This window comes from Empidonax traillii, unplaced genomic scaffold, assembly GCF_003031625.1.
Source record: "Empidonax traillii isolate 1590-97213 ecotype Southwest subspecies unplaced genomic scaffold, ASM303162v1 scaffold35:size4298261, whole genome shotgun sequence".
NCBI classification, from domain to species: Eukaryota; Metazoa; Chordata; class Aves; order Passeriformes; family Tyrannidae; genus Empidonax; species Empidonax traillii.
Genome location: NW_020955228.1, coordinates 3,651,511 through 3,677,878, shown reverse-complemented (window position 1 = coordinate 3,677,878; position 26,368 = coordinate 3,651,511). Strand labels below are relative to the sequence as shown.

The window sequence follows — 26,368 nt, the reverse complement described above, 5'->3', positions numbered from 1 at the left end:
GGTCCCAGGACAAGGGCAAGTGAAGCCAGACATTGTGCAAATACCTCCCACTGTAAATGTGTGAATGACAGGAGCAGTATTGAGGGCTCATAGATGGCGGCAAAATAAGTCAGTCTTCCTGCTTAAGACGTGACTCTAGACCAGATTCAGATGGACCTTACTGAAGTCAAGAGATGACATGCATAGATGTGCAAGAGCAGCAGCGACCGGATCCTCAGACTACCTCATCTGCTCCCATGTACAGCTGAATTTCCGTCCACTCATGAGTTATAACTCATCAGAGTGTCCAGCTTGGCAAGCAGAATGTTAAAGTCATACTTCACATAAGAGAGCAATAGTTTCCTTTATTAGAGAGAAGTTTAAAAAAAACCCCAAAGCATCAACAAACCCACACTATCTTTTCAATTTTAAGCACGTAAAGAGATGACATAAGGTACAAGAGGTCACTCACGGATCCTCACTTTACTTGCTGTGAAAACCTTGCTGTGTTTTATGTATTTTTATCTTATCTCTTCCCACTACTGCTCAGATGCATGTACTTTCATTTTAGATCATTTTTCTTGTTTCAATTACATCATTCATTTTATTATTTTAACCTACTGTGTTAAACTGAGAAGATAGTTAATGTAGACATTAAGTATTTCAGAAAGGGAGTTAACCAAGCACACTAATTAAAATGGAATAGATTTCTTTATTGTCTTATGCTTTTTTGCTGACCTCTCTGTGACTGCTTAGCAAAAGTTAGAAAGAAACATGCAGAAAAGTGACTAAGTGGAAACATTTTTGATGTAAAGATTAAGCTTAAGCAAATAAATAAAGCACAGTCCTCTGAACTGGCACAAGGAAGAAATAAAAATATGCCAAAATGCCATCTTCTCATGACTACAAAAAGCTAAGAATCAAAGCAGGAAAACAATGTGATTAGAGAAGTCTCTTTAATTTAGGATAGCCCAAAAAATTGCACTTATAAGAAAAAAAACCCCAAAATATATTTCATATTACGTATTTTCCAAAAGGCTGACAGACTGTCATGATATTTCATTTAAATACCAAATAGTGTTCCCCCCCTAAATTTATTTGTTAATTTGAAGCTTCTGTGTGGATATCTATCAATAAAATAATCACATATACCACATACGAGAAGAAAAAAAAAAATAGGAAAGCAGCACACCTTCCCTCGCAGACAATACTGTGTTACCATGTCAAATCTACTCCAGAAAATATGCAGTGCTGAGAAAGATTTCCATTATAACCCTTTGCTATTACTAAGTGCATGCCTACATGTGAGCATGCAAGAATTAGCCCATGCTGAAAAAAAAAAAAAAAGGTTATCAGCCAGAAAATACATGGGCCTAAATGTGCCACTACAGATGTAAACATGACAAGGTCATTTAATTTGGGTGATTAAAAAAATCATACTTCATAAAATGCATCAATACCAGTAATCATGGAGATTTCTTTTTCCATATGGGGTAGTAAGATCATGACCTTTCAAACCAGAATCTAGAATATCAGTAAAACCCCTTTTTTTTCAGTCAGCCATCAGTCTATCGAAGCTGCTTAGAAAGAGGTTCATTAATTTTGTCTGTATTTTACCCCGGACAGAAAATAAAAATAGTGTGGGTGTTGTTTTTTTTTTTTTTTTTTTTTTTTTTTTTTTTTTTTTTTTTTTTTTTTTTTTTTTTTTTTTTTTTTTTTTTTTTTTTTTTTTTTTTTTTTTTTTCTGAAACAGATAATGTCTTTATTACCAAAGGAATGCTGAACACCAGAAAAAGATTTGTACCTTTAGCAACTGTTTAATAAGCAGAGCAAAATTCTTCTCAGCCTGGCAACTAGGAGGGGGGAGAAAAAAAAAAAAAAAAAGCAGAGTATGCTCTGCTTTGGGAAAGGAAAGTTTTGGGATTATTTGCTGTAAGTAGAATAAGGGAAGGGTTTGTTTCTATCCCAAGGACACTGAACAGACTGACTAGAGTGAAATAAAAAAAACCCTGACATCTGTGAGGGAATATGGACACAAGAATGTCAGATAATCGGAAATCCAAGCAACCTTCCTGTTAGCACATGTTCATCTCCCTCCTCCGCTCAGCAAGGTCCCAAACACCCACCGATTCCCAGAAGCCTCCCATATTTCATGATCACACAACATCCAGCAGTCTCTTCCTGCTGCCCCACTATCCTTGTAAACAACAGTTGCTGGGATTAAATTCAGGTCTAGACTCACACACAGCCCTCACTGACTTCACTAGCACATTGCTGGCTGCAGCTGAATGCAGGCTCTGTGCCTCAACTAAGTGCACCTACCACCAAGAAAAAAATTGTAAGATGCTCTAATTATACCACAGTTCATATTTCTACTTTCTGGGAATTAAATGGCAATTAATTACTGATTCATGTTTCTAAAATAAACAACTAATATTTATTTAAGAAAATAACCAGAGCAATTAAAATCTATAATTCTTAGGCAAAAATTCCTGTCTTCAGTCACTTGCAACTATTTTATACATTATTGAGGAAAATATTTTGAGAGCTAAAAATACTTGTTGAAGGCATATTATTTTGTTACAGCAGATTTGATACAACTTTTTGCACAGGTACGTATTACCACACACTGGCTTTATACTGTGAAATATAAATGCATTTAATGCTAGTCCATCATGATTGTAGCAGCTCATTGCTGTTCTATGTCCCCTGCTTTACCAAACCTTTTCAACCAATACAACTCTACATCTTCTGACCATAAACCATAATCAATACCTCTGTCTAACTAGCACAAATGTGCAATTCTTACATATTACCAGCTTCTATTTGTGCAAAATATCACACCAGACACTTCTTATTTATATTTTATATAAAATGTGTGTGATTTTTATGAGATGCTAACAAAAAAACACACCAAAACCAGTCACATGTTTTGTACTGCTGTGCTGTTGTCTCAGACCCCAAAATATCTTATCCTAGACAAAAAGAATGTCAATATTTCCAGGTGATTAATTCTTCATTTCAAAACTTGTCTACCTGGAAAAATACTATTCTAATGACTGAAATAAAAGCAATGCTTTAACAAAAGTCAAAAAAACCTCCTTTACACAGTTTTACACTGCCTCTCTTAAGGCAAAATCTATGGCATATACCTTACCATACTTGTAGCTTTGATGTATACATTATCTTTCAAATGACAGTTTCCATCATGAGGAATTACAATTCCTGCTAATTTACTATCAAGGGCCAGATGGGAAGTTTGATCTGTCATCACAAGAAGCAATCGCTTTGCTTCTTTACGCCATCCAATGTGGCTCTAAAAAGAAAACAAAATTACGCATAAGAAAGCAGTAACTATCTAGTTCTAAAATAATCAATAACAAAATGAAAAATTAATGCAAAAGTCTACTTTCAGGTATTACACTGCTTAGCAGCACTGAGTTTAAACCAGGCTATGGGAAACATTTTTTGTGGAAATAGATATAACGTTCTACATCTGAAAACTACCACTGCCAGTCAGAGATCCACTTACCACTTTGTTTTTTCCCACTTTCTTTGCTTTTTAAAGAAAGATCTTCCAAAATACATACAAGTTATGCCTTATATAGTAGGCGTGGGTAAGAGCTTCCACATTGTGTGGGTTATTATTACATACAAATGCAAATGTACAGCATTTGTAAAATTCCCTGGGATCCAAGAAAACATTACAACCAGCAAATTTGCATTCATACATATTGATACTTGGTGCCCTCTCCTATTTTTACTTTGCATTTATTTACTTTATATTCTTAGCACTCTGTAATTTCCTTTACCTACATAAGTTTCCAGAAAGGACATTAGCATATGATTAAAAATCAATAAACTGAAGTCTGAATGTCTTCATGCACCTGCAAATTGAGAAACTCCTTATTAGGCAGCAAAATACTACTTTTCTCCACTGTCTTAAGGGATTAATAGCAAAGCTGCACCCTCAAGTGTGAATTTAATCTCTTTTAGGAATTTAGTGATGTGAAGGATGTAGCAGGTTAAGTATAAACTGATTTAGCTGCCATATCCATATTTCCAAAACATTTATTTCCTTGCTTATAATCAAAGTACTGAGGCACACATGAAACACCTCTTATGCTTCTTCATAATTACCTATCTCAATTCTTCCATCTTACATTCTTCACTACTTACATTTTTCGTGCTTTTCCTCCTTCCTTGTTCCTCTTTCCTATGACAGTATCTCATCTCTACCATTTACTGTAACACTTCCAGGTGTCTTCCACCTCACATGAAATGTTTATCTGCAATACAGTCCATGTACTCAGACATGCTTCATGACTTATTCTCTACCTTCCTTGCTTTGCTTTGCAGAGTGATTTAGGTCCCTTCTCAGGCTCATTCCCTGCTAGCTCTGAATGGGGATTAAATATCGCTTACCAGCAAGGATAACAAGTACAGAGGGGTGTGATGTCTTTTCCACCTCATGCGCTAGGCATGAGCCTCCCTCAGCCACTTCTAGAGAGCCTTCATCTAAAGAAGGGGTATTTTAAATTTTATTTATAGACAGGTTTTATCTTAAATAACTCCAAATTCTCCCCCAGCAATGTAGAAACTTCTTGCTCCTAATACTCCACCATTTGACTTTGTTACCTTGAGACTTGTTTAGTTTTCAGTAGTCCTGTGAGGAGGAGGGAGTCGGACTCGATCCTTATAGGTCTCTTCTGACTTGAGACATTCTATCATTCTATGATTCCTATCTACATATGTCATAGCAATCAAAATTTTAAAGTAGCTTCATGCCCTAACCTGCCAAGTCTTGTAACAGGGGATGTATTGGTTAAAGCAAGATGGAGCAAGTTATAAAGCTCTATTGTAGGCAAAATGAATGCACATTAATATAATTTATAGTTCATGATGGTCATTATGAATTGCACATTGTTCTCATCCATTTTGCTTCACAATTCAGTTAGCAGGAAAGCCTTCCTATTCTCATGAATGTTTCCATTCTATTGTTTTCAGAAGCATACATTATTCTAGAACTCACACGTCATAAGTGCGGAATGTGTCCAATGGGAAACACTGGATTTTAAGGAATTTTTTTAAAGCTACACAATAATTTTTTTAAGCAGTTGGGATCACAGTGTCTATGAAGAGTGGCTTTTATTTACCTGCTTTACAGTTCATCAAAATCTGAAAATAAAATTGGACCAACTATTCATCTTTAGCTTAGCTTGGATTACTTTTTGTCCTTGAGTCATTATACTGCTCCAAAAAAAATGATGTGAAGATGGACAAGATAAAAGAATTGTCCAGACATCATTCCAGGAGATGAGAAAGACACCAAGCCTGTGATTTGAACAGGAGTTGGATTACTTTAGGAGGACTGAAAGAGTATCATATAGAGCATTACCAAACCCGTGAATCAGCCAACTTTCAAAATTTCCATTTCATTACTATGAAATAGAAGAAAAACAACATCCAAAATGGTTCTTTAGAGCAAAACAAACTCCCTTTATCAGGTACACTTATAGCTTGGGAACTACTGATGCAGATCTTTTCCATCCTTTTCTGCATGAAATTTTATCAATACATGGAAGCTAATTTTTAGCTGATTTGTACTACTTTAAAATAAAAAATCTCTAAAAGCTCAGAGAAATCGAAGTTCTGTTCTCCTTACAAGAAGATATGTAACTGTCCTTCAGTTCTCAAGTACATTCTAAAGTAGAAGACATGTCAAGGAGCACTTTAATGATTTTTGAAACTAATTATGTAATTGAGTGAAACTAATAGAAGCATCTGTTCAAGCAAGAAGCAGTTGCTTTCATCCTCCATCCCATGTTGGCTGGTTAAAGCCAGAATTTGAAGATCAATAACCAACACTGAAACATGTTCCTTTATGCCATCCTTTGTCAGTTTCAATAGGAAATGTATAACTAAGGCAGAAATAAAGGAAAAGGAGGAAGAATCCTTAGAATGATTAGGCATAGAACTGACGTTTTGAATTCATGAACTCTGAGCACCATTATACCTATATGTGTATATATACATATATATATATATATATATTGCCTGAACTACTATTTATTTATTTTTTTGTAAATAAGCTCCTTACCTGGCACACAGCTGCTTGGAGCATTGCATCAAAACCCCCTTCAGGTGTATCAATATTCCCAGAAATTTTCTGTTTATTCACTGCATTTCTGAATTCTGCTATATTGTCAGTCAGGGATAGCACATGAATATAACCGTGAGGAGGCATACAATCTAAATTGTAATCACTGTACAGAAACAAAACAAATCAAAAGTCTAACACATTCCTTATTTTCCATTTGAAGGAGATGAAAATATTGCATCTTCATTAACCCATAAAATCCTGATATTAATGAAGATGTAGACATGCACTGGATAAGTAACACTTAAAAAAAGAGTAACTTCATGTGAGATTAATTTTAGTGTGAATTACTTCTAATATTAAGTTTAGTGGGAATTACTTCTAATTTACTACAAAAACATTTTTTTTTTATTATATGGAATTTTATGGAAAATAACAGTTAATATAGTAACAGTACATATAGAGTGTTTCTGTAGAGAACAAAAAGAAATGCAACAAGAGTGATGGTATTATCTCAGGGAGTATATTTTGGAATATCTAGTGGTACGGCTTTGCTTTTCATTAGCCTGAGAAAAGACTATCACACCACAACATTAAGATCCTTTAATAGCTTGACACACAGGCTACTGGATCAAACTGTAATAAAAATTAAGTTCCTACATGCACTAATACTAAGTAATTGCACATAAAATTAATGTTGATATTAGTAACAGTTACCTCATTAAAGAGAAGCGAAACTCCATTTTCAATAACATCATAGTTGTAAATGATACTTTTTCAAATTATGCATAAGGGAGAAAGTATGATGTTTGATGTAAGTAATGTCACAGCACTCAGACAGGTCATTGACCCATTTATGGCACTGATTTATGGCACAAGTTGAAGTGCTCATCTGATCCAGAGATGCTGAACAGCTTTCAACTCTTTTAACTTCTGTTGCCTACAGAGTAGGCATCCAGTCTGCAACCTGCCCTCCTCCAACTCAATTTGCAGTCAAGGAAGAGAAACTGGCACTGTAACGATTAATACCTCTGGAGATGTCTACTTTTAGGCAAAACGAATCATGACCTAGAAATGCTAATCCATCTCCATCTATAGATGATCTAGATGATTGCTTTTACATAAATATTCATATCTATTGAATAATTCCACTACTAGTACCCAATTCAAAAACCACTGAAACCAAAAAAGGTACTTCAGAGAACTTTGGATCATGTCTTTCCAGGAAGGATAATAACAAGCAAGAAAGTATGAAGAATTAATATTCACTTTTCCAAGTATTATGGTTTACACAGCTTTGAATCTGTTGTGAATAATTTTGTACTCCAGGGGCTTTTGGAAGTGATCCCTAACTTTACATAAGCGTTGAACACAAGGTATATAAGGCATGTCATGAAAAAAGAAATGCAGGCCAGAACATCTTTCCTACTTAAAATGGGAGTTCACTGACATAGCAACTGTGGAATTAGACCAAAGGATCACTTTTGTTCCTTAAATGAGCTGAAAGTAACCACACCATGTTGACAAAAGTAGTTTTAAGAAAAGAGTTAATGAATACGTGACCATACACCAGAAAGTACATAGGTCAGAAAGCACAAAACTTTGTGATGAATCTAGGCAACGTATATCCAAAAAAAACAAAACCACAACAATTGACTTTAAAATAAAATGCAAAACTTATTCAAATATTCCAAAGCAGCATTTTTTGGGGCTTATTTTCCTAAAGAAAACACAGAAACAGTTTTCTCAAATTACTCGCCCAGTATTTCAGAAGTAATCACTGTACAATAATTTTTAGCATTTCCTTAGGAACCTTGTCAAAGAACCGTATGTATACGAAAACAAAGACAGAACTTTAAAAATAAATATGCATAATGTATTTTGTGCAATTAAATAACACCTCAGTGCTACAGTAAATATAAAAAGACTACGTACCTGCATTGGTTATGGATTCTACCTGGATGAATGCTAATATAAGGTGACACGGTTTTATCCACATAGGATCCAAATCCAAGTCGAAAATCAAGAGAAATATTTGCCATTTTTTTAGATAAAGCAAATCCAACAGAATTTAATTTTTCTATATTGTTGTGCATGGAGGCTGAGACATCAACTAAATAATAAAGATCCACAGGGTATTTCTCTAGAGGACGAACTTTTAACATAAAGTTTGCTTCACTTCCTGATTAAAAAAAAAAAAAGTTTATTTACTATTTTTGAATGCACATGATTAAAAATAAATTTATATTTGTAGCAACCTTAGCACAAAGTTGCTTGTGTCAGCAAACAGAAAAACAAACAAACAAGAAAATCTCCCAAGAGTAAATGGAACCTTGAAGAATCATTCAAAAATAAGTCAAAAAGTGGTCTTTTGTAGAACATCTTGTTTTTATTTCTTGCAGGAGCACTGTGTGATTTATTGTAAAAATCTGACTTCTCCCCATTATCTTTTAAATTCATGGTTATGCAATTCCTTTGGCATTATACCAAAAAGCAGTTATTGCTCACAAAGAACACAGATCTGCATACAAATTGGGGTCAGTCACTTCAAGGTTGATACTTTAAAGTACGTAAGTGTATCCTGCAAGCAGTTTGTCATACGACAGAATCTAAAACTATGTATTAACCATAAAGACAGCACAGCCTGAAAAACTCATGTAAATAATGCTTCAAGTTTATCATAATCTACTTCTGAAGATTTGATGAGAAAATTCAGTATGATTAAAATGTATTTTTTAAAAAATAGGTTTTAATATAAAAAGAATTCCATCTCTTGGCATATACAATACAGAACTCTCATTTGAGGATGATAAATGTCTGTCTCTCCTGCAGAACCACAGCACATTCTCACATGTAATAAAAACATTAATGCTTTGGAAGCTGCTAAAACTAGTCCTAACATTTTGCTTGTCTAATATTCTGTAATATCAGCAAGAATAGTGAAGTGACTGGAATATAGGCCGAGCAGGTACAGTAATGCAGACTTCAAATTGGTCATTATTTTATGTCACCTAAAGTGTGAGCTCACAAAAGAAATAGTTTAGGATCTTCATGTGATCAGTGCAGAATCTAATTTCAGTATTATGCTATGAAGATACAGCAAAGGATAGGAGGAAGGAAGATGTTATAGAAGAACTATGCAGGTTTTCAATAAAAAACTATCAAAGAGCACATGTAACAAAGATCCGTCCTGAATCTTTACAAAGTTTTTTCTTCCAACAATATACAAAGTAATTTCTTCCTTTTTTTTTTTTTTTTTTTTTTATGTCTTTGAACATAATCCACCTGAAAAAGTCAGGCTTTGTCTGTATCAGGTCTTGTGTGAGGAAAACAATTTCAGTGTGCTGTAACTAATGTATTTCCTCTTTGCCAATGTAAATCAAATTACTTTCTGTAAATTACTCTTGCAGGTCTCCAGTTTGTACATAGCGAGATACTGAATGCAGCTTTTATTTTTTCCCACATAAATCCTGAATGTTGGGCACATGTAAACAGTGACAAAAAAACCCCAAACGGTATCAAAACAAAAACATCTTTGTTTGCATGATTATACTGTATCAAATGTCTGTTCTGAAGCAAAACTATAGCTGTATATCTGTGTATTTCCCTGGGGCAGAAAATATGGCCAAGATACCTATATATAAAAAGCTCTTCTGGAGCCCTTGGAATTTCAATCTTCTGCCTCCTTGATATAAGAACTTCTGCAAAGCATATGGAACCCCAAACTTAGTTTCAATATTTACTTGCAAAAAGGTTAATGAAACCAAATTTTAGAAAGCAATTTTTTTCTATGAATCCAGTGTGCCTTTGGAAATAAATGTGATTACAGACAGAGCTAGAGCTAGCTCAGTGTCTGAGACCATTTCTCAGTAAAAAAGCAGAGTATCAAACACTTCTTTGGAAGGACAGTGGGGAAAGGCAAGAAAATACTGATGTTACTTTGTCAGTTTTATTATTATAAAGATTGAAAACCAGAGTTCCTTTGTGCTTTATACTCATGCAGATCCTTTTCCCTTGTAATTGACAGAAAATTATCTTGTTTTCTCACTGACAGAATTATCAGTGAAAATCAGCAAGATACTTCTGATCACTTAATGTTTTCCTACCAAAGACTTATCCCTCTTAACTATTTTTCTCCAGTTACTGTCTGAAAAAAAAAATTATGATATGAAAGATAACTCTGCATCCCTTTATATAATCTTTCACTTCTGCTGTTGGCTACAGCTATTTTAGAGATGGAGAACATACACTGACTTAACTAGAGTTCAGCTGAGGGCAAATAGCGGTATACTAGAAAATCTCAGATTTACAAAGAAACTTCTATTAGGCCAAGTGTTTCATATTTTATAAATTAAATGTTATGGACTGAATACCAAAGTCTTCTTTTGAAGGCCTTTAAGAAGTCCTTTCTTATATCATGGCAGTGGTGTCTCTGTAGCTGTCTACTTAATGAACTTAAAAGTAACCAAATAATCAAGAAGTTTATAAAATTATTAATTTAGGAATTATAACTCAATTTATTTTCAGTGAGGTGTAGTTTATACACATGTAAGGGAAAACTGTTTGTGTAAGTCGCTAAAGAAAAAGAATCAAGAAACTACATCAGAAAACAGAAGACTACTAAAATCCCTTCTCCACTTATTGCATTATTCTGACCTTCAGCTATATTTAATAGAAACAGTTCTTACTGAAGACCATACTTGAATATAGGAGCAACACCATCACAGTCCTACAATATTATGTTTTAGCACCATTCTTCAAAGTAACTAACTGTGATGCTTCTTTACAAAATACCTGTACTTAAAAGTACCGTATTTAGTCTAAATTACGATAATATCAGATGACCCAACCTGGACGCAGCTGGACTGAAACTTTTCCTGGTGTCACTTGTGTATTTGTTTCATGGTCACTGGGTATTGTGACATGAACTTTGGGGTTTTCAACCAAATCTGATCGGCAGCCTCTTTTCATTAAGTTGAAAACAATGTCACAGCGTCCCTTCTGTGTTGTGCCAGCCATGAAATCCTGTTTAATAAGAGACAAAAAGTACTAAACAGTCCGAGCTGAAGAAAACCCTGTAATATCTTCAAAGGAAAGAGAAAAACAAAATAATAGTCTTTGAAACAATAAAATATGCTACTATAATTGCAAAAATTGTAGAACAACTCCATGAAGCCATATGTTTTTAATAAGGGCAATGATGACATATTTAAATTAGAAGTTAAACCTAACTGCCACAATGACTTTTTTCTACAGAAGACAAAACTTTTTAAGAGAAACAGGATCTTGCACAATCAGAACAAGCCGACTTTGGAGAAAAAGGAAACTACATACTGTCACTATGTCTCCAAAAAAAGTACTGTGCCAGGCTATGAGTTTGTAATAGTGAGAAAGTGTCATTTCCATGACATCGAAACAGGTTAGTTTTCAGAGGAATCCACTGGCAACGTTACTCAGGCTAATATTTAATAGTAGCACCAGAAGTCAGCTTCAGTTTTAGCTAACCTGAGTTTGTCTATCACACTACACAAAATCCAAACACCTGCTGGACTATACCATTTCAATTCCCAGAAAAATGAAACTCTGTATTAAAGGACTGGACAGTTTAAGATGCCACCAACATGAAAAAGCCCTTTTAGCAACAGAAAAGTGATTAGTAGCAGGATGATCTCAGAAGCAGCCCATCCTTTGTTGTATTGAAAGGGCAAAGTTGCCAAAATTGTGCCAAAATGATCCAATACAAAATTCCTTCCTGATCACAAATCTGATGATTAACATGATTCTGACCAGAAAAAAAAAAAAAAAAAAAGACAAGATCCTTTGTATTCTTTCAAAATACTGAGCCACAGCTGGAGACCAAACAACGGACAATCTCTGATATTTCAGAGGCAAATGGGTGAAATAAATAATCAAAAAGTGCCTACAACCAATTCTATGTAGATAATAAATAGTCATCCAGGCCCTGAAAAGACCAGAAGGTGGCCCTAAAGAATGAGATTTGACAGTCACCTATCTTGTTTTTCAAGTTCCAGTTCTAGTCTACCTCTGATATATTTTTTCCATAGTCTTCTTTATTGTAGAAAATAGAGACTATTTTTTAGGTTACTGCTATTTATATACCCTTTTTGACATATATACATTTCAAAAAAGTAGATTTTTAAATGTATAAAGAATTTAGCTACTGTCATGCTGATAGATTTGCAGCATTTTCTGAAGTCCACTGTGTGGGAGTAAAAATTCAGTGCATCTCAAGGGTTACTCGGGCCATATTTTCTCACTAAAAATATTGTTCAGATGAAGCAAGCATGCTAAGCTGAAAACTGCTCCTGTAACTATACTCTGGAATATTTCTGTCTGCATTAATATGGGTTTTGCCATTCCACAACCATAAATGCTATGTAGGTGAACTGGCTGTCCAAGAAGTTTCAGCAAAGCCCTGGCTTCATGACCAGCTCTCAGGACTGATTCAAGAAGCTAAGCAAGAGAAGTAAAGCAGAATTGAAACCTGGTCAAATCTGCGCACCTAGTCAGAAGCAGACCTATTGCAGCTCCATAGCATTGGAAAGTTAGCAAATGCTATTCTGTGATAAATACAGAGGGAGGAGGATAAAACTGTGCCCTTTGTAAGACAGGACATGAGGCCACAATAATGAACCCCTCCACGCTGTAATCCATTGTGCCATCTACACGTGCCCTAAGGTTCCTCTTGGAAAACAAGCCCTCATGCTTCTACTTATCCTTGCATTACTTATCATTATACCTGCTGCAGATTAAGTTAATAATTCCAAGACACAATATCTCAGATAAAGTTACACAGTACCTTATGCCTTACACTCCTTATCTCCTCCAGACACATCCTAGGAACTTCCCTACCTTCTCTGCTAACCTGAAAGCTACTACCGATAATTTGCATGTGACTTTAAAGAGCATATGAGCTTGTAATTGTCAGTGATATTCTTCAAAACCTTGCTCCTCTGAAGTACTTAAAATGGTCCAGCCTTATCTGAATCATGCTATCAAGTGGTTTTTTTTTCTGTCAAACAACACCAGAAATTTCCATATTCTTACAGTTTGCAAAGCAAGAACAATTTCAGAATACTTCTTGTTACCTAAGATCTATCTTCGGTGCTAAGTCTCAGAACTGATAGTTTCAAGCGTCAAAATAAGAAAAGCATCATTTTTTCCACTTGTGACAGGGTCATAATACATGGTGAAGTCAAAGTCAACTCCACTGTTAGTACAACCTTTTGCTAAACGCAGTAGACATATGTATAGACTTGTTTTCATAACCAGTGAGGACTTACTATAGATTACTGATAAGTAATTTTCCTTTTGAAGCCAAAAACTGTTGAACTCTTAAAGCTACTGTAAGTCTGCCAGAGTTGCCTACAAAGCAGATGGAATGCATTAGAGTTCTCACTTTATTTAAAATTACTGCAATTTTCCAAATAAAAGATTGCATTTTCTCCTTTGGAAATAAAATGTATTTCACATGATTTCTCAGGTTCTGTCTCTAGGGGTCATTTAGAAATTTTCTTGCTCTTTCTCACTATAATTTTCTCAGTTTAAAAGTCTTTATTTTTATAAAGATCAGAAGCAGCTAAAATATAAATTCAAATGTAAGTAACCAAAGTAACATACCTCTTGAGCACACCATCCACACTCAGGGCCCAAAGCAAGACACTTTGTGCATGTTACTGCATTTGAAGTGGCACATCTGTTTTCCGCTGCAATGAAATACAAACCCAAATGTTAATGATTTATGATGATACATGAAATTGTAAAATACGTAATTCTAAACCAAGATTTCAAAAATTACTTCACCAGATTTGGAGTGATGACAATATATTCAAACAGAAGTAAAACAGAGCAAAGACGGCCTGGTAAGGGAGTACTCACAGCAATTTTTTTTTTAATCTACAGTCTAGAACTATATGCACAGACCAAATAAACCACATTCTCAAGGCCAAGATCCTGATTTAGAACAATTCTGAACTGAAAGTTTATCTTTGACATGTACCTTGCTGATTTACTGCTTAACAGGAAAAAATTTACCAGGTAGCTTATCTTTACATAGACATTTTCCTTTTAAGTCATTTACACTTGACTGAATTATGCGTTATTCACTCCTCATGGAACCCAAAATATTTTCTCACCTTCTATAAATATTCCCCCTCTGCATTTTCTGGAATGAATAGTTTCCCAGAAGAGGAAGATTTTTTTTTTTCCAGAAGCAAATACAAATGTATCCAACATTACATGTGTCACAGATTGAAGACACATCATTCTGTACTAACAATTGCAAAACGTGTGCCTACTTGCCTGTCTACCAGTAAAGTCCTTTATACCCTTTTCACATCTTTGTTTTATAGATCATTGCTCAAGTTACTATTCTTTTCTATTGAAACTTTGGCAGTCAGTATGGAGAAGAAAAGAGTTTTTTCAAAGGATTTGGTCAGCTCAACTTGAATGTCAGCAGTAATGTATCCTTTCAGCACAATGATCACAAATCTCCTGTAGAACAAGGCACCTCTACACAAGGTGGGAGTAACCTGCTAGGAGTTATATGTAAGGCACAAAACAGGACTCTTCAGTGCACAGCACAGCAGTAGTTCTGTTTAATAACACTGCTTTGTGGCATGCCATATTAGAAAATATACTAGGAACAAAATAAAATTAATTTCTGCATACAAAAGGCTACATCTGTTAACTGGTCCACTGTGATAATGTGTTTATCATCATATCAAAACAGTTTGATGAAAGGTTTAGTTTTCATCCAAAGTTCTGGCTACATGTACTGTCTCTCAGATTGTTTCTTTCCAACCTGCAATAATAACAATGCAAATAATCTCTCTTTTTAGACTAATGAGAGTAACTTCTCACAAAGAAAAGATGTATTAAGAACTAAAATATATATATTTTTTTTAATCTTTACTTAGTTGATTTCAGCTATGGATTCAGAGATGAGATCCTGTATCATATAAACAGCTAGTCCTCAAGAGGTCACTTAGAATGACAGCTGATCAAGGAACTAATCATAGCTTGCAAGTTACTGTTATCAATAGCATATATAACATTACCAGTATTAACAAGCCTAGTACAGCACAATTGCAGCATTATACTGATAACATATAGGCTAGTGACAATTTAAATAATTTCAAAGGTCAGAACCTATCTTTCTATTTTATATCAACTGCTGCTGACAATTTTTGCCATATAGGAAACATGAGAAAAAAAATGTAAACGAAAGGAAGACATATAGGCATGATATAAACAGCAAGTTGAAAAGCAGCCCAGGAAGGTGCTAGAACATAGGGAAAACTGACTTAAGGGTGGGAGAGGTGGGTAGGGATAAATAAAGGAGGAGTTGCTAAAGAGAGAGAAAAGAACAAGACAAAATGTGAGTGGTTTTTTTCTTTTTTTGGCTATAAAAACAAACACAGTAAGTTTCACTTGGTTGTGAAACGAGAGCAACCTCATTTGCCATTGAGACAATAAAATTTTTTTCACTTATAAGAAGAGGGCAAATGCACTTTGTGTTCTGCAGTCTGAAAGAGCAGACTTGGAGGTCATAGAAAATGTTACCACATACTGCATGAGAGGAAAACGATAAAGATTTCAGGTAGGTACTGACATGCACAGGGTTGCACAGCTTGCCACAGATCCTCTTCTATACAGTATTAGTAAATTGCAAAGACATAGAATGAAAAGTTGTTGAAGGAGTAAAAATAAAAGGAATGTAATTGTTCTTGGCACGCAAACATCCCTCCCATCTTCAGCTGGATATCAAAGACAGCAGAGGTGAAACACATTACAAGAAAAAGCAAGCAAAGTGATAGATTCAGTAAAAGTGTCAAAGGACAAGGTAAAATAAAAGTTGATGAGCAGCAGACTAATAGTGGCTAAAGATGACCATGGAGCAAAACAGGGAGACTATGGCATGAACTTTGAAGCTTCCCAGTCAACATTCACTATAACAGACAGAGTTGTTCTGATATGAATAAATAGTTGGCAGGAAAAAATGAGAGACCTGTGTTTCTTGCTATACAGATAAGAAATAAGTTAAATTAATTTGTCATCTTTGTAATCAGTAAATCAAAGCCAAAATAATAAGTATGGCCTAATTAATTTCCTGCAAAAATATTTGAGACTCCTTTCTTAAAACATATGATCCTATCTGCAAAACACACACTTTAATTTAAATGCCATTGACCATGTAACAACACATTACCCTGTAACATGCACTTGCTGAAAAAAACCTCAGCAGTATATGCCTATTGCCATATTTACAAATGCATTGGAAAACCGATTGAAAAATAACTTTCCTATTTTCTTTTTCTGTATGGTTAGTTTATTGAATCTATTGAAACTTGATTTAGTTTACTAACACAGCCTGTCTGGTAAAATATAGGGGTGTCTGTGTGCCTTTGTAAACTGCTAAGTAGAAGAAGAGAACTTAAAATCCAGGTTGGGTTTTCAGTGTGATCATGGGAGATGAAATGCTTTAACAAATGACATATACAGTACTGCTGGATGCAAATCTGTTTGCTGATAACTATCCAGTCTCAAGAGCTCCATTTTCACAACATGAAGTCACGGATTGGCATTTGACAAGCTTGGTACCATTGACTCAAAAAGCTGGAGTTTTTTTAAAAAAGAGAAACTTAAAAAAGTTTTATTAATTTCTTTTTTTTTTTTTTAATTATTCTGGCTACATCACTACTGTGGTTCCCAAGTACATAGACCCTTATAGCAGTAACATTTATGGACATGCTTTCATTCACCAAATATTTATTATTTACTTGTAAGCTTACTCTAAAACCATAACTGATTTAGTATAAACTTCTCAGCTTCCTTTAAAAAAGCATGCTAAAGCAAGAAACATTTTTTTATGAGTTGGCTCAAAAAAGAACTGAGATTTTTCCTGCCACTTCACCAAAAACAGAGTCCAGACAAGACTGAGTTACTGTTCAGCCAAAGCTAAGGGCAAGTTTCTACTGGCTTAGTTATAACTGATGTATGCCAAAAGGTATTTTCGACAAGGGCCAAACTCTGTGCTGGGAATTGCACAGGCATATGCATATAAAAAGAAGTGAGTGCATCAGGTTAAAATACGCTTTTCCAGCCTCCTCCAGAAAAATACAACTGTGCTCCAATGACTGCAGCTATTTACAGTGATTACAGGTGTGGCAAGTCTAAACTATCTGGAACAAGAGGGATCAAGGCAAGACAAAAATCATGGACGTTATAATCATATCCTGACTCCTAATTATGAAAGTAACTTTATCACAATCAGGGTATTTATCTCAGATATGGAATAACAATAATGCACACTGGCGTTTGAGAGGGGATGTATAACAGGTTTTCAAGCAGACAGCACTTCGTTCAAGTACAGCCAAGAATTTGGATTTATATCAACTTCACTGTTGGTACACGTTTGTGCTGGTTTTGGAGGCTGTACCATTTGCTTTCTTAAAAGAGAAAGCCAAAATATAACTAGCAGTTTATACTCCTTGATCACGCTCCTCAGACTGCTGAACGTTTGTTAAAGCAAGAAAATATGAAATTATCCAGCCCCTACAGAGCTGTTTCTAATTAAATTCTGCATCCAGTCTTGTTCTAGGGCAGCAATCAGCGAGGTTGTCCTTCTCCACAGATAACAAGGCCTTCAGTAACTCACACGTAGCATCATCTATGAGGAAAGCTGCAGCTTTTATGCAGTATACTGCAGCTACCTTCACCTTTCTGTCTTCAAGGAGCAAAGCAACGTGACTCCTGCAGAGTGGACAGACAGTGACTGTCCCAGCTAACCCATGGCTTCCCAGTACACTTCTGCTGAATGTGCAGGTACAACGAAAAGCATGATAAAAATGCTAGAGAAGAGGGATTATTTTTCCATGATTATTGTGTCTGACAGTTACTTTCTCAGGTTACAAGGAAAAAATGAGTGCCTGTGCTTAGCTGCCAATCCTAAAACCTAATCCTGAAATTAGGGATTTCCCCCCCCCCCCTTTTTTTTTTTCCAAACAAGCAACAATTCTCTCTAACCCTTTGTGCCATGCTTTAAAAGCACACTATGTCACCACCAGATTTGCCAAGAAGATTACAAGGTATGCCTCAAAACCAGCTTTAAGAGGTACTTATCCTTGCCCAGAAAAGGAGATTTCAGCTTGAATACTGTACAGTTATTATGCTTTATAATAAAATCCTAAGATTACTTGAGCAAAAATACCAAACAACTTTTCTTCCCTTTCCCTTTTTTGTTTTATTACATATGGGCTTTGTTAATTAGTTTCATTTCTCTATTAATGGTTGTGCAGTGAAGTTTCACTATTCAGACAGAACCTAAGCTGAAAAGTGATTTGAAAATGTTTTTTTACCAGCAAGAGAAGCAGCAGTAAACTAAAGCTTTGCATGGAAGAGACATGTTTTTGCTAAGCAAATGAAGATGTCTAAAAAAAAGGTGTAAAACATGATTGGAAAAATACTTCTGTAAACCTGGCAAGTGAGTAAAAGTACCTTTCCACTAAAACAAACAAGCAAATAAGAAACCCAACAAAAAAACCCCCACAAACAAATGAAAAAATAAACAACTATTACAGTGTTCTTAAAAAGAGAAATGGAGTATATTGGAAGAGATAAACGATAACGTGGTTACAAAGAAGGTAAGAGATAGAAGTGAGACATAAATAAAGACAAATGCAGAGAAAAGAATCACTAGTGAACGAGATCTGATAACTGAAGAGGTTTCTCATTCCTAACTTGGCCAATGCCCCGATAGTTTTGGGGTTCCCCAATTAACCTGCATTACTGTATGAACACAGTACCTTGTGAAAATGAGGGTCATTACTGCGAGATACAAAAATGATTTAGAAAGTCATCAAAATAAAAAATAATGCAGGAATCTGCCCTGTGTGACAGTTTGCATCTTTGCAAACTATGCAGCAAAAAACCCCAAGATCTCCCTTTTTTGCACATTGTGCAAGCTCTGAGTGACATCAGTGGAGAGGACTGACACTGGATTTCAGCTGAACAACACAAAGACAAATGAGGAGGAGGGAAAGTGGGAGACCTCTATCAATACAGCACCAGGAAAGCCCTGGCAGAAAATTACAGTTGTAGATGATGCTGGAGACAGAAAATGTATCATAACTCTGCTCTGTTATCGCACATGGAGACAGAGATCCCAAGAAGTATATGGACACTTCCATAGTTAGAGAATGATATGGACACTAGCCGTTGAGGCCAGTTACACGAGGTTCAACAAGCCGAAGTGCTGGGTACAGCACTTCCATCACAGCAACCCCATGCAGCACTACAGGCTGGAAAGCAGCTTGGTTGAAAATGACCAGGGAGTGCTGGTCGACAGTTGACTGAACACGATCCAGCAGTGTGCCCAGGTGGCCAAGAAGGCCAGTGGCATCCTGGCTTGTATCAGCAATAGTGTGGCCAGCAGGACCAGGGCAGTGACCATCCCCTTGTACTCAGCTCTGGTGAGGTCACACCTTGAAACCTGTGTTCAGTTTTGGGCCTCTCACTAAAAGAAAAAAAAAAAAAAAAAAGAGGTGCTAGAGCATGTCCAGAGAAGGGCAAGAAAGCTGGGGAAGGCTTTGGAACACAAGTCATGAGGAGCGGATGAGGGAGCTGGGGTTGCTTAGCCTGGAGAAAAAGAGACTCAGGTGGAAACTTGCTGCTCTCTACAACCTAATAGATGGGTGTAGCCAGGTGGAGGTTGGCCTCTTCTCCCAGGTAACAAGCAATAAGACAAAAGGAAATAGCCTCAAGTTGTGCCAAGGGAGGTTTAGATACGATATTAGGAGAAATTTCTTCGCTGAAGGGGTTGTCAAGCCTTGTAACAGGCTTCCCACAAAAGTGGTGGTATCACCATCCCTGGAGGGATTTAAAAGACATATGGTGCTTAGGGACACAGTTTCATAGTGGACTTGTGCTCTGTTAACAGTTGGACACAAGGATCTTGAAGGTCTTTTACAGCCTTAATGATTCTATGATTCAAGGAGGTACTCCTGACACCCCTTGAGCCTCCATGTGTCTCTCTTATCCTCACCTCTCTGAAAAGTTCCATCACTTACATGAAGGTTGCACATCATTCAAGACAAAGACTTGGAGAACAGAAGCCTCAGATAGATGCATAGCAACTCAACTTTTCATATGTATATATATATATATATATATATATATGATTTTTTTTTTAATTTTGTCAGAAAGGTGTATATAACAGCATTTTGGAAAAGGTATTACCCAAAGAAGCTGCTCGTATAGCAGTTTGGACTCACTAACACAACATTAAAACCACAGCCTCAAACGTGGCCTTGACTGTGAGAGACAGAGCTATTGACTACTCCAGACTGACTTTGTTCCCAAGCCACAACACTGAATAAAAACAAGCAATGCAACCTTGAAATTTTTCACAATACAATTTTTGTTTCTTGGCCAACTTTACTTGTAGCCTCTCCTTTCTACAAAACTTCCTGCTTTTCCGGGAGATGGTTAAATTTTGTTGATGTGTTGCATGCCTGCAAACAATGAGTCAAAGACTACTGAAACCAACCTATCAGGTCTCTTATAAACAAAAACATACAGGACAATTTACTAGGATTACGTCATCAGAAGAGACTCATTTCCCACAGTCATTAGCTTTTATGGCACAGAGTTGATGGTCCGATTGCACAGCTTTGCACCAATAAAAATGCAAAGCTAATGGAACCAGAGACCCTAAATCTTTTTTTATTAAATCCCTTGATTCCAAGGAAACTTCAAGATGTGTGGTGCTGTGTTAATTTTCTTGTTTCCTAAGATGGAATATGGGCATAGAAATCATTGTATTCCAGTCATTTCCAGCTCCTAGAACCTCCCATGGAGTTGGTCAGCTTGGATACAGTCATTCTGCTTGAACAAAGCCCAGAATGGCTACTGCCATGTAGCATTACTAATTTAATTTCTTGTATATTAGTAAGCACTGCTAGCAAGTAGCACATCAACAATCCTGAACGGTCAATATGTTCCTCTGTATTCTATAAAGTCTTTACCTAATTAGGAGGTCATGATGGATAAAAAGGTAGACATAAATGCTATTTTTTGCTAGCTTAAGTAGTTCAACCTTTAATAAAAGACAAGCTCAAGGTGTTTCTCCCACCACCTTCTACAGCTCCATCTCTTCAAACCTGGCCCTCAACCCCCAGTTACCTCCTTAATCTATCTTTTTATTGTATATCTAATAGTCACAGAATTGTTGCTTTCTGCCCCATAAGAGCACTACTCATCCTGACACTGTCTTCATTCACAAACCCAGAAGCAGTGCAGAGGATGGGCAAGAATAGTTTAGAGCTATTTCTTTCCCTGCAGCGTCACCACAAACCACCTGATCCACAGGTTCTTTTTCCATAGCAATGCAAAGGAGCTCACTTAATTCTCTTTTATCTGCATACACTGTGATTCGAAACGAAGTTAACTCTGCATTTCAGACTCTAATTCTCAAAGCAGAAAATCTAATGGAACAAGTTCCCTAATTCTGAACACAAAATGATAAACTGAACTGTGCTTCTACAGAAGATTTTCCTGAAACAAGCCAAAAGCCCCACACCAAAGGCTGTGCACGTGTGTATATTAGGGAGGCATGTCAGGGTTTAAACAAAACACTAAATACATAAAACACAGTTTACACTCACAATGAGAAAACATTGATGATATTAAGTAAAAGCTAAGACTGGTATCAGAGAGGATAACCACCACTCCGTAAGGACTTCTATGAAGTGCACAAGTTTGGGAGGAGCATTTATTCAGGACAGCTATTTAAAAAATATGATTGCCTTTTAAAATACCAAGTGTTTGGTATTTATTTTTCAGTAATTTGCTTTTCAATCTCCAAACGTAGTTATTTACCCTGAGAAAAATGGGATTTGTTAAAAACTTTCTGATGTTTTCTTCTAAATGAAAAGACTCAAACCCTAACCATATCTGTCTAGGGAAAGACGCTGGCCAACCTTTATTTTAGGTTTCGCCTGGTAAATTTTTATAATTTGGGCATGAAGATTACACAAAACATGACTGAGGCTATAAAATATGCAGACTCACATACTTACTATAATTACTGGTGCATACAGTCTGTTTGGATGCAAAATTCTGCTTGTGCTCCTTCGAGGAAGTATTAACACGTATGGTCTACAGGTGCAGCTTAAATGCTCTCTAAGGGACAGACTTCAAACACACAAATTCAAGGTTTTAAACAGGTAGTGGTTTATTTAATGTTCTGAAGTAATGTCAAAATATTTTTGACAGCAAAATGCACTCCAACAGTTTTGCTGAGATTGGAAGAGCATGCTTGCTTATGTAATTAGTTTTATCTAGGTAATTTTGTGTCATTTGTACCAGAGGGTACGTTGCCACAAGTTTTCTTATTTCCTGGTACTCCTGTTTGAGCAAAAAGATGGGAACTTGATCCAGTTTCCAGCAAGCAGCTCCCATCTGAGAGAAGCAAGTTGTCCTCAGCACAGTACTAACCCTTGTCATCCTGCAGAGATAACGGAAATAAATTGTACTCTCAAGTACAGTATAACAAACAGAATTCACTTAGCCTAATTCCACTGAACACCGAGGAGGAACAGAATTTATTTTGGAAAGGGCAGTTACTGGCTTATTCAGAACTGGACTACTTTTGTGATACCACCATACATCATGCAGCTGTATTCATAACACAGCTACAACAACAGCAAAATTCCAAAAATACCTAAGTCTTCAAGATCTGAAATGAGTGAAATACTGCTGCTAACAACTTCACTCCCTAGTCAGTGAGCAGAGAAGAATCCTGAAGAAAAATAAAAATTTGTTTACCCAGGAAGATCATTCCACCTGCCTGATGCTACAGAGGTTTGCTCCTCCAGTAATCACAGTTAAAATCTTTGTCTCAGTATCTTTTGATGATCATAAATACTTCAGATTCATTACTGTCACCATGGGTAATAGCAGGAGAAGTCACCACAGGCATATGACAATGAAGTCATGGGAAGCAGAGAAACATATAAAGAGAAAAGTCAATTATGAGCTTTGCAAAGTTTTCAATTTAGGCCAATTTAGCCTCAGCTAGAAGTTGTTTTTTTGGCAGCTTTCTAATGCTGTAAATTCCAATCATCCTGAAACACTTACATTTTGCTCAGGGGGTTATTCTTGTTCTGCCACCAGAACAAGGGGGAATCCTGAATGGCTGGCAAGCAGCTTACTTTTCTTCTTGAAGAAAGGTTCTATTACAGTGGACAGTGAACTAATTCATTAGAGCTTCACTTCCTTCCCAAAAGTTAAACTAAATAGCTCAAGTCCATTTCTGTAAACTGCCAAAAGAAAAAAAAAACAAAACAAAAACAACACAATTTAATAAAGTTCAAGTGCTTAGAAAGGAATAACAGACCATATCCTACTTTGTTCATCATAAATTACGCCTATTTAAGCAGATGAGAAAGAACTATTACATCTTTCTACTGGTGAGACAGAAGTCAGCAACTAGTAGGACATACATGAGCTTTGAAGACAAGATTTTGCTGAAAAGGAGGGTGCAAATAGAACAAGAAACTCTGAGGCCTTAAGAATTTGACATATAAAAAAACCCTCAACAAACTGCAAAAAGCTTATTACCACAAAGGACCTGATATTCTTCTCCAGTTTTTTGTTTTCAGTACCTTCCTCATAAGAAGCTAAATTTCTACGAAGACAGTTGGATTACCAGTTACAGTAAAAGCACAGGATAGTTCACATATGTAAGTATTCAAAATATAACATATTATTTTAGTGTCATTGACGTATTTTAAGAACACTGAGCAAACTTTAAAGCTCGGGACACCAAGCTATTCCACTTGTCCTTCTTATCCAGACAGAACTCATTAAATCCTAACCAATGCCTGAGATACACCTCTCCTGATGTAAGATCGTGTAGTTCAACCACTAACCCAGTACTGCCAAGTCCACCACTAATCCTCTAAACTGATACACATACATGAAAAATTTGAGTTGCTATGCATCTATCTGAGGCTTCTGTTTTCCAAGTTTTCATCTTGAATGATGTGCAACCTTCATATAAGTGATAGAGCTTTTCAGAGAGGTGAGGATAAGAAAGATATGTGGAGGTTCAGAGGGTGTCGGGAGTACTTCCTTGAATCACAGAATTATTGGAAAAGACCCTCATGATCCTTGAGTCCAACTGTTAACAGAGCACAAGTCCACCATGAAACCATGTCCCTAAGCACCACATGTCTTTTAAATCCCTCCAGGGATGGTGATTCTACCACTTCTGTGGGAAGCCTGTTACAAGGCTTGACAACCCCTTCAGTGAAGAAATTTCTCCTGATATCCAATCTGAATCTTCCCTGGCACAACTAGTTTCTACCAAAGAAATCATAATGTTGACTGACTTCCTGAAGCAGTCTTGATAAATATCAGCAGCCTATGTCAACTTACACTATTTGGAAATAAAATATCTTATGTTTCTTTTCTCATATCTCCTACTGTAGATTAGTAACACAAATTGCCCCAAATTAAAGATACAACATGTACATGTCATCACAAGTTCTTCATAGGCACCTGAAAAATTTATCAGCATTTATGCACATTGTAAAGTATAAGGGAGAATATAATCTGATGTTTTAATGTCCTCTTGCTGAACATACAACCAGATGTGGGTCATCTGATGAAGATTTTCTTTAGCTTCCAGGAAGTTCACATTTTGACATCTTTCTGATGCTCTGGGGAGGTAAATTAAAGTTAGATTGTACTATAATGGAAAACCAAATTTGTTAATTCAGGCCTCTTGACTAATGAAGTGTAATTCTTTCTTTCTCAGTTGTTGCAGTTCCAGTCCTTGAAAGTATAAGGGCCAGAAAAAAAGCAACTGGCTATTCCGACTACTGAGATGCAATCTACTGCATGTAATCTTCAGGCTCCCTTGACAACTTTCCTTAGTAAAACCATATCTGAAATGACATAAAGGCAACCTTCTCAGAGCATCAAGAATATGGTTATCACTCTTCTAGTTGGTAAGCTGCCCATCTCCTCTTTTTTTCCCAGTCTTATCCCATCTCAAACATCTGTAGCAGGAAAGCATTGTAAATACTACACAGGCAAATACCAGTTTCATTCAACTTGTAAAAACCATAAAATGAAAAAACCTTACCACATAAAACCCCTGAAGAGACATGAAATTGCAACAGATTATGAGAAGTGTACAATTTGCAAAGCAAATTTATGCATACCACTGGCATAATACACTCCTTGGGCAATGCACAGATAAACAAACCTCCCCCTCGCTATTCCTCAGAACTGCAACCTACAGCCTTCCCAAACACCCAGGTTGTTTTTCCCAAAGGCTGGTTACCAAAAGGTTGGCTTTCCCAAAGATGGTCCAGTACCCCTAGGGAGCAGATCACCCACGCAGACTCAGGAAATTAGAAATGTTTTTTTTCTTTTTTTTTTTTTTTTCTTTTCTTTTCTTCTTGGATTGTTTTAAGCCTTAAGAAAAGCAGAACTGTCTCAGCATTGAGTACCTCATACAACTCAGCTTCTTTCATTGAGCCTCAAAAGAAAATGGGCGAGCACGGAACAGAAATTAACAGACAAACACCAGTTAAAGCTATCATGATGTATCATTTATTTTGGACTCTTTTTGTGTGCATCTCTGTGTGTTCAGGGACATTTCCTGACCACCTGTCTTCAAAAACTGTTCTTCCATGAGTGGTTTGAATAGCTTTTCTTATTCCTTTGAGAAGTAACAAAGTAATGATTTATGAAACTTTCAAACTAGAGGGAACACATATTGGAATCTGATGTGACAAGACTGGAAAAGCACCAAAGACCTGATGAGAGAACATTAATGAATCAAAAGTCATGCTATTGATATAAATCAATTAACAAGTGACCCTGCCATGATCACAGATCCTCCACATTCCCCAAACCCCTAACTGGTCTTTCCAAATGACAATCTCAAGAAGACTGGAAATGCCAGCTTTTAAGGTTGCTATTTGAGACTTGTCAACCATGACTATGTAACAAAATTGTTGTGTGACTATTCTCCAACTCTAAAGTCAGGGATAAAGATTTTCATGCTATCCAGTCCCTGTTTTCACATCACAAGTCAACTGTTTACTTGAGCTTCCTACAGGAATGACTACCTAGATATTTCAGGAAGCACCTAATACCTTGGTTTTCAGATGTTAATATTAATTATAACTGGGTTTGAGACACTGCTGAGATTTGAACCAATGTCCTCTGTTAACCTTGACCAATCAGTCA

The 26,368-nt window shown here is 36.2% G+C and overlaps 1 protein-coding gene across 5 annotated transcripts in view; it reads right to left on the bottom strand.

The window, feature by feature from the left end:
* Positions 1-26,368, bottom strand: part of ITGB8 (integrin subunit beta 8) — a 45,893-nt gene that overhangs the window by 15,755 nt on the left and 3,770 nt on the right. For 3 of the 5 annotated variants that reach the window (XM_027877947.1, XM_027877943.1, XM_027877946.1), the window contains exons 2-6: positions 13,721-13,806; positions 10,930-11,104; positions 8,015-8,261; positions 6,080-6,245; positions 3,137-3,295 (exon numbers count right to left, since the gene is read on the bottom strand). In XM_027877947.1, the coding sequence (XP_027733748.1) occupies positions 3,137-3,295; positions 6,080-6,245; positions 8,015-8,261; positions 10,930-11,098 (741 nt within the window). In that variant the 5' untranslated portion in view covers positions 11,099-11,104; positions 13,721-13,806. Of the gene's footprint in view, positions 1-3,136; positions 3,296-6,079; positions 6,246-8,014; positions 8,262-10,929; positions 11,105-13,720; positions 13,807-23,239; positions 23,996-24,664; positions 25,905-26,368 lie in introns of those variants that run through there. The other 2 variants (XM_027877944.1, XM_027877945.1) reach the window with 2 other exon arrangements.